The sequence below is a fragment of the Anthonomus grandis genome, chromosome 16, assembly GCF_022605725.1.
Source record: "Anthonomus grandis grandis chromosome 16, icAntGran1.3, whole genome shotgun sequence".
Classification (NCBI taxonomy): Eukaryota; Metazoa; Arthropoda; class Insecta; order Coleoptera; family Curculionidae; genus Anthonomus; species Anthonomus grandis.
In genome coordinates this window covers 17,425,036-17,434,121 of record NC_065561.1, presented here as the reverse complement: position 1 = coordinate 17,434,121, position 9,086 = coordinate 17,425,036, and the positions used below count along the sequence as shown (strand labels likewise).

Here is a 9,086-nt window from a genome sequence, read left to right as displayed (position 1 = left end):
TGGCAGATGGTCGAAAGAGGATATAGATTATAGACTGGTGACCAAGATCCGCTGGACTACGGATGCTGGACGGATAACATAGAACGGCTGGCACAAAACTGGATCTAATCTGCATTTTGTTCAACCATGGATAATACAAGCTCGAGATGATACGGATGATATACTGTACACTGAATCACTTAGAAAACGATTATCCATAAACCATGTAACGCTGATTTTACGAACTGCTCATTGTGACATGCTTCTGCATCTATGCTTGACCCTCTCTCCTCCTTTGATTATTGATGCATCAAACACACTAATCAATAGCAACCTTTAATACCTTTTTACCAACCAAGAACATCGATTCGAAACATCGATATTTCACTGAAATCGACTCCCTCGGCATCTCTAAATAAAACAATCGTTTTTTAGACAGGATTCATTACTTTTAATAAATTTCCTTGGTATGGGCTACCAGGTTCATATATACAATACCATGAGATGAGATAAGGGGATCTTAAAAACATCACCTTCCCCCCGCTTTAATTTAGCGGCACCTATAAAACATTTTTTTCATTTTTTTTCGTTTAGTACCGACTTCGTTTTGGCCCTTTTCCTTACGAAATTTAAGAAATGATTTGCGTCTATTCATTAGTTGTAAGTGTTGACGAAATGTTTGTTTTACAATTGTGCCCCTTACATATCGGATTATATTCAATTAAGATCAATTTTAGTGATAAAATGTGAGGTGGAGAAAAAATTAATTAAGAATCAATGTTTTACTACACAGGTAATCGGGCTTTTTCTATTGATCCCTAACTGCCAATCCGCGGATGATGATTACAATATCGTGCATAAAGACGGATCGTTCGAATTTGGATACAACAATCCAGACTCTTACCATTACGCCGATGGAAATAGAAACAATGTGGTTAAGGGTGAATTTGGAGGTAGAAATCCTAAAACAGGTTAGAACCAACATGGTTTTTGGCAAATATTTTACGGAAACTTTTATTAGGTGGTATAGATACTACGGTGTACACTGCCGGGCCTAGAGGCTTTAGACCTAGAGGCAAAAACGTTTATAGAAAATACAACTTGAACCAAAACGGACCTAGAGCTACAGGATCCAGAGACGATCCTTACTACGACCCTTACGAGGACCCCAGCTACAATTTCGCCTTTCGAACCAGAACTTATAGCAGACAAGAGAATGCAAATCGAGTGGGAGATGTTTCTGGAAAGTACGAAATGCCGATTTTTTAAGCTCAGTCCTAACTTTATTAATTGCGTAAATTATTTTTCAAATTCTAGATACACTTATTTGGATGACATAGGGGAGAGACACAATGTTGAATATATCGCAGGCAGAAACACAGGTTTCCACGTCAAAACGCCGTTTCCCGATAGCAACCCAAGGGCTTACGGACCTTTATATTTTAGGGGCAGGGGCAAGCCAATTCCTAGAGGAAGAACTTCGATACAACGGGGATTAGATGGGAGCTATAAGTAAGTCAGATACTTCAAGACTGAATTAGACCGCCAATAATTAATTGTTAAAAGGTTTGTGTCAGCTGGGCCAGATCAACGACGTACAGAAGTAAGTGATTCAACTGGACATGTAAGAGGCTCCTACACGTACCTAGATGATAAAGGAGTACAACATGCGGTGCACTATATAGCTGGTAAAAAGTAACAATAACAAGAAAATCAGTCGTTTTTATTACACACTTTATAGGCCCTGAAACCGGATACAGGGTTCTAAAGACTGTCAAAGGTGCTCATTTGCCAACGGTGTTTCCATTCGAACATCCAGACATTGTTCCATCAGACTTCTATGATCCTTATGGACCAGAGGGTGACGTGTTTGACACCGCGGCCAGTGGAAGGCCTTTTAGACCTGGCGGTAAGCAAATCCGCCTGGATCCGAACTAATTAAAATTATATTTAATTATTCAGGTAAACCTAGTGGCTCCAAGCCATCCACAGACTTAGGAAACGGAATAGATGTGAACGATGCAGACTACGATCAATACGGCGATGGTGCCAATAAATCGCAAGGAGGTTTTGGTAGTAAACGTCCAAGGCCCTCATCTACTGCTGGAACAACTAAACGGCCAAATGGAGCAGGTTCTAGGCCGGGATTTGATGACCAGGATGAGGATTTTGGAGACTTTGGAGATTTGTTTGGAAATGGTGGTAGTGGAAGTACCACAGCTAGACCCAGTAAAGGACGCCCTTCATCTACTACACTGAAGCCAACTTCAACGGCAGGAGTACCAGATAAGGAGGACGATGGCTCTTATAAACCTGATGGAGATGATGGGTCGTATCCCGGGACTACTGCTAGACCAGGTTAAAAACTAATACATAATAATTTATATCAATTTTATCTGTTCCTGTATTACCTGATTGTATAGCTCAAGTGTTCTTAGAAGATCTATTTTTCACAATTTCAGAGCTACAAGCTTTTGGTTTACACCAGGTGTACATTTTTGGTCAAACTTCGACTATAAATATCGGATAGAATGTCCGCGTGATATACGTTGAGGAGTTTAATATTATCTTTATGTTAATCAAGTCTAACGGACGAAGGTTTATTACATGTTAATAATATACGATTATTATTTCATAAAAGTTTATGCGTACTATGTATTCTATGCTATTTAAAGACGTTTATAAAATGCGTTAAATGGAATGAGCTTTTTAACAAATAGGGACTCTACCGAGAAGTTTTACCGGGTAATTCTTCAACATAAAGTATGAATTTTTTTATATGAATTTATCCCACCGTATAAAACTTTGCTAACAATATACAAAAAAAAATCTACAGTTTAATACATGTACTTTGGCCGTATACGCTTGATAAATATACCAAAAATGAAAAATCTACTAAAAAATCGTTGAATAAATGTATATTTAACGGTAATAATATATGATGTGATGGTTTCATCATTAATGTCTAATGTAATAGCACAGTTTTTTTATTTAAATTTGATATAATTATATATATGTATATTAATGAATATTGAATACAAAAACAGTGCTATTAGATTGGATATCATGGATGAAAAACGATGATTTTTCAAAAGAATTTATTACTGGTAAAAAGTGTGGGGTGGGTGGGGGGGTTAGGGTTGTGTTGATGAAAAAACAAGGTTTTTGCATAAAATATATATTCAATATTTAATTTAATAACACTATTTATTTAAATTTATATATAATTTAGTATAAAAACAGCGTAGTTAGATTGGATAATATAGACGAAAAACGGTGATTTTTTTAAAGAATTTCAGTAACTATTTGAAATGTAGTAGTCAAGTCTAAAAACTAGATATGTACCTAATTCCCGTATCGATATACGTATATTCAACCAAAAATTTACCAACAAATCGTTGAATAAACGATAATAATATATGATATGTTGCTTGGGACATTCGTAACCGGTTAGCATCAAATAATTTACTTTTGAAACGCCTTTATCTGGTGTGGACCTAAATGATGCTGTGTCTGAAAGCAGATTCAACCACTTTTCAGGTCAATATTCACAGTAAAGAACTCTATGTACTACTTTGACAAATTATTTCTCATAAAGCTTCTTGAAATCAGCCCACTTAAGATATCTTTACTAACCATTAAATTATCTTGTATATGTCTTTTCAAGGTGGTTCAACAACTCCATTTTCCGGATACCCATCAGGCAAACCATCTCCAGGCGCACCAACTTTAGGACCAGATGAAGAGTATGATTTCAACGAAGTTCCTGACAAGGGACTTTTTGGAAGTGATAGTGGCAGACCGTTCGGTAGACCTGGAGGTAGTGGAGACTACGAAGGAAACATTGGAGACAGTGTAAGTGGAGGAGGGATCCTGCAGGTGGGAGGTAAGGACAATTGTTTTGATTTCTATATGAATCCTTAATTCAATATTTTCTTCAACAGACGGAAGAAAGAAGTGTCCAAAGTGCACTGGGACTATTGTAACGAATATTGGTTATAGACCTTTTCATGTGGCACCAGGGGTGTCCGTCAGGTAGGCATGGAGAGAATAGCATTCAATTATAATAAAATGATAACTTTTAATTTAATTTTAGGGCTCATGTTCAATCAATTGATCTCTATCCCTTCGAAGGTCCAAGCCCAAGTGAAGCTTTTAGGGCTGATGGAAATTTGAAGACAGAGCAACTTAATGAATCTTCTTCTGAATCTCCTAGTGAAGGGAAAGAAGTAGATAGTAGCACTAATAAGGAAAGCTAACCTTAGTCTATAGTTGGACAATTAATTTATTGTTTTAATAAAATTCTCTTAACCTCGTTAAGTTTGACATTTGTTCCAAAGAATCCCGTCTACGATGTTCCTAATGTAAATCACCTGCATTACGAAAACACTTTGTCATTGTTTAATAGTCTGTACAGTTAGTATCGTATTTCAAAGCAATAAAATTACATTTGAGAGAGGCCTGTTTATATCTTTTACCGATCTAACCTTGATCCCTACATATTCTTCTTCAATTCTTTTACTGGGTACTAAATATGTCCATCTATGCAAGTGCTCCACCCTTCTTAAGAATGAGACCTGTTTTTAAAACCGAGCCGTGTTTGCGCCAACGGTTCATTTAAGCAAGCTATTGATTTTTCTCATAAGAGGTGTATGGAAAAATTGATGTTAAATGTGAATGCGCATGCTCACGTACAGGTGCTAGTGAACTGCGACATCCTGAAAAAGAAGCACTAAAATTGAATGTAGATGAGTATTCTAAACCTGGTTGTCGTTGCACTAAGGGAATAGGAAAGCAGCACATAATACGAGCATTGCGTTTAGAGAGAAATAAGATTTAGATTATTAAAAGCACTTAAGGTCAAACCAATTTCTTTTATAAGACGTATTAAAGAAAGTTATACTTTTAAACGCCTTAACCACGATTTGTATAATACCTCAGGCAATACAATTCATGATTTGGATTTCCGCACGCAAAGTCCAAGCTGGTCAGACCTGTATATTGGAGATAACCTAAGACACGATTTTTTTGATTAATTACTTCAAGGATTAAAGGCACCTCTGGACCTATACCATTGGTAAATTATAAGATCGTAATTCAGTCACTTGTATAGAAGCCGAGTGCATGTTGTATTAAAAACCCTTTATCAAAACTTGATAGAAAGCAGAAACTATTGTCTAGATTCAGGAGTTACAACCCCTGGTGGAAACCTCGTGTTTCAACGAACGATTAGTCTACCAACGTACCACAAAAAAATTGCACTCATCTTATTTTGCTTGCGTGTAAACTGGATACTATTACAAAAGATGGGATATGAAGAAGTTGCGTACCCTAGGACCGTCGTAGGCAGTACGAAGAACCATTTATTCCTTTTTTTTAAAGCAATTTTTACGCTTCACAGTCTATAAAATCATCACTCCTTTGTTAAGGTAGATCAGTCGTTTGGTGCGTTCCTGTTAGGAGAGACAATAGACTTGAAGATGATTTCGGTGAGTATATGGTCGATTAATTCAGTGATGAGTAAAAATCTCGTGATCATTTTTCATCCATTATCACAATACAGACAAGTAGGTGGTCATTTTTAAAAAAATAATTCCAGGCAGTTGTAGATCTGATAAAATAAGTCCTAAATGGACACATAAATTGGTACTAAAGCTAAGGCATTTCTATATATTTTTAGTCATTTCTAGAGGGTAAGTAATAACCTGTATAGCAGTACTAGTAATTTTTTTCTGTTGAGTAGTTTTTGCAAGCTTAATTTACGAGCTGTAGATATCTACCATATAATAGATAGTTAATATTTCTCACCCTCAAAGTAGAGTGCAACCCCAATTTCCTGGGACATATTCATTATTTATTCCAGATTGTTGAGGATTTCTTCCCCTTAAAATAGAAATCCACTTCAAATCGCCTGGAATAAAATTTAGACCAGGCAGTAATTCTTGTTTATTTCTTGCCCTGATAAAATAGTTTCTGGATATTTTCCTTCCTCAAAGTTTAGTGCAATCCCAATTTCCTAAACTGAAATAATTTAATATAGTCAGTAAATTCTGGGATTTAAAAGATTTTCGCGATTTTTTCAAAACCTAAAATGGCCTCCGAACAATCCAAAATCTCATAAATCCTTAATTTTGATTAATAGGAACCGGTGTATTTACTATTTCATAAGTGATAAATAATTTTGTTTCTTACAGGCATTTCTGTACTTAAAATACCAATTTCTTGACTCCTATTAAGTATAGGGAATCTTATGTTTTTTTCAGAAGAGCCTAAAAAAACCTCTAAAGAATCCAAAGAGCCAATAATGCCTTAATTTTAACTATCAAGAACCGATATATTTACTCTTGCATAGGGGATTAATAATTTTGTTTCTTACAGGCACTTCGGTACTTAAAATACTAGTTTCTCGACTCCTATTATAGGGAATTTATTGTTTTTTGAGAAGAGCCTAAAAAGACCTCCAAAGAATCCCAAGGCTAATAATTCCTTAATTTTGATTATTAGGAACCGGTATATTTACTATTCCATAAGTGATAAATAATTATGTTACTTACAGGCACTCCTGTACTTAAAATTCCAATTTCTCGACTTCTATTATAGGGATTTGACTGTTTTTTTTATAGAAGAGTCTAAAAAAACCTCCAAAGAATCTCAAGAGTCAATAATGCCTTAATTTTGACTATAAGAACTGATAAATTAACTGTTCCAAAAGTGATAAATAATTTTTTTACTTACAGGCACTCCTGTACTAAAAATTACAATTTCTCGACTCCTATTATAGGGATTTTACTGTTTTTTTCAGAAGAGTCTAAAAAGACCTCCAAGGAATCTCAAGTGGCAATAATGTCTTAATTTTGACTATTAAGAACTGATATATTTACTGTTCCATAAGTGATGAATAATTTTGTTTCTTACAGGCACTTCTGTACTTAAAATGCCAATTTCTTGACTCCTGTTATAGAGATTTTACTGTTTTTTTCAGAAGAGTCTAAAAAAACTTCCAAGGAATCTCAAGAGCCAATAATGCCTTAATTTTGACTATTAAGAACTGATATATTCACTGTTCCATAAGTGATAAGTAATTTTGTTACTTACAGGCACTCCTGTACTTAAAATGCCGATTTCTCGACTCCTATTATAGGGATTTAATTGTTTTTTTATAGAAGAGCCTTAAAAGACCTCCAAGGAATCTCAAGTGCCAATAATGTCTTAATTTTGACTATGAAGAACTGATACATTCACTGTTCCATAAGTGATAAATAATTTTGTTACTTACAGGCACTCCTGTACTTAAAATTCCAATTTCTTGACTCCTATTATAGGGATTTTACGGTTTTTTTGATAGAAGAGCCTAAAAACACCTCCAAAGAATCCCAAGGCTAATAATTTCTTAATTTTGATTATTAGGAACCGGTATATTTACTATTCCATAACTGATAAATGATTTTGTTTCTTACAGGCTCTCCTGTACTTAAAATTCCAATTTCTCGATTTCTACTAAAGGAATTTTACTGTTTTTTTCAGAAGAGTCTAAAAAAACCTCCAAAGAATCCCAAGAGCCAAAAATTCTTTAATTTTAACTAGTAAAAACTGATATATTTACTGTACCACAAGTGATAAATAATTTTGTTTCTTACAGGCACTCCTGTATTTAAAATGCCGATTTCTTGACTCCTATTATAGGGATTTTATTGTTTTTTTCAAAAGAGTCTAAAAAAACCTCCAAGGAATCTTAAGAGCCAATAATGCCTTAATTTTGACTATTAAAAACTGATATATTCACTGTTCCGCAAGTGATAAATAATTTTGTTACTGTTACTCAAAATTCCAATTTCTCGGCTCCTATTATAAGGTTTAAACTGTTTTTTTGAGAAGAACCTAAAAAAGCCTCCAAGGAATCCTAGGGAGCAATAATTCCTTTATTTTGAATATTCTGTGTCAATTTAATGTCCTATAGGTGATAAAAAAATATTATTACCTTTTTGATACAGTTAAATATAAAATTGTAAAAATATTTAATTTTTCTTGAGTAAATTCAAAGAGGGCTTAGGATATTGAACTGAATCTTGACACATGATTTTTAGATTTTTTAGCGTAGCTATGACTAATTTCAATACATTAAAAAAAATAATAACATGCCATTTACTGGATAAAAATATTATGGTTTTCTATTAGTTAGGAACCCCTATATGTTTTGCTATAAACTGAAATTAAGAATTTATTCCACGTAGTAACTTCTTCATAAATTTCTGGATATTTCTCACCCTCAAAGACGAATTGAAACCCAATTTCCTAGCAGAAATTAATAATTAATTCCAGGCAGTGACTTCTCTATATTTTTGCCTTGATCAAGTAATTTCTGGAGTGGAAGGAAGTAAATTAATTAATTAATAAAGCATAACAAATTGAAGTTTCTCCTCTAGTTTTTATCATCTTTGATCATCATCAGTTCACATCATCCCTGATGAATTAGTGATTTTATTCTCGGCATTAATTATCCTTCAGATCTACTCCTAAAATCGTTTTTTTCTTTATAGATTTGCTTCACCTTTTCTCTTCTTATCGCTTGCTACTCAGCCTCCGAAGTGGTCCCGATTCAGTCATCCCACGTAGACGTTAGAAGGTCAGGGGCAGAATTCTCCTACAACATCCAAGAGAACCATGGTGTAGCTGCCGTTGCTGATTCTGTTCCAGTTATACAACCAATAGTTAAGACGATGCACGTGGAAGATAAAATTATTGAGAAACCCGTGGAAATAATACATCATCCGGGTAAGATTAATTCATTATTTCTTAATCATGTTATGGTGAATAGAATTTTTTTCAGAACCTGTGAAGGAGCAAACAGTTGAATCCAGAGCTAGTGCCAAGAAACCAGAACATGTATCTTTAATGCAACCACTACTAATTTCTCCGATTGATTTTTACTCTTATTATCTTCCCTATCATGGTTATTCCCTCTCCTCTGTAAGCTCCAGAGCTTCCATCATATCTCCTCATATTTCTAGTATGCCATATCCTTATACATTGGTAAGGCACGTTTAGTAATAACAAACTGATTGATTTAAGCTTTGATGGTTAAATAAATATATTTAGCATTTGCAAAA

General features: G+C 34.5%; 2 protein-coding genes across 2 annotated transcripts; both read left to right on the top strand.

Moving 5' to 3' along the window:
• The first annotated feature begins 493 nt into the window (after nt 1–493).
• LOC126745714 (uncharacterized) lies at nt 494–4,438 on the top strand. Its single transcript, XM_050453691.1, has 10 exons — nt 494–639; nt 773–950; nt 1,001–1,226; nt 1,297–1,491; nt 1,546–1,667; nt 1,721–1,888; nt 1,942–2,337; nt 3,647–3,865; nt 3,924–4,014; nt 4,076–4,438. The coding sequence occupies exons 1-10, from the start codon at nt 616–618 to the stop codon at nt 4,236–4,238; spliced, it is 1,782 nt and encodes a 593-aa protein (XP_050309648.1). The 5' UTR covers nt 494–615; the 3' UTR covers nt 4,239–4,438.
• Nucleotides 4,439–5,325: 887 nt separating this feature from the next.
• On the top strand, nt 5,326–9,086 carry LOC126745910 (uncharacterized). The gene is made up of 3 exons (XM_050453957.1): nt 5,326–5,468; nt 8,517–8,751; nt 8,807–9,086. Exons 1-3 carry the CDS (start codon nt 5,460–5,462, stop codon nt 9,022–9,024), a joined length of 462 nt encoding a protein of 153 aa, XP_050309914.1. The 5' UTR covers nt 5,326–5,459; the 3' UTR covers nt 9,025–9,086.

Bases quoted from the DNA above. Each gene is read 5' to 3' on its own strand.
- LOC126745714 (XM_050453691.1), top strand. From the start codon at position 616: ATGATTTGCGTCTATTCATTAGTT. The intron at 951-1,000 runs GTTAGAACCAAC...AACTTTTATTAG, and splicing joins AGGTAGAAATCCTAAAACAG to GTGGTATAGATACTACGGTG. The intron at 3,866-3,923 runs GTAAGGACAATT...TTTCTTCAACAG, and splicing joins AGGGATCCTGCAGGTGGGAG to ACGGAAGAAAGAAGTGTCCA.
- LOC126745910 (XM_050453957.1), top strand. The intron at 8,752-8,806 runs GTAAGATTAATT...AATTTTTTTCAG, and splicing joins GGAAATAATACATCATCCGG to AACCTGTGAAGGAGCAAACA.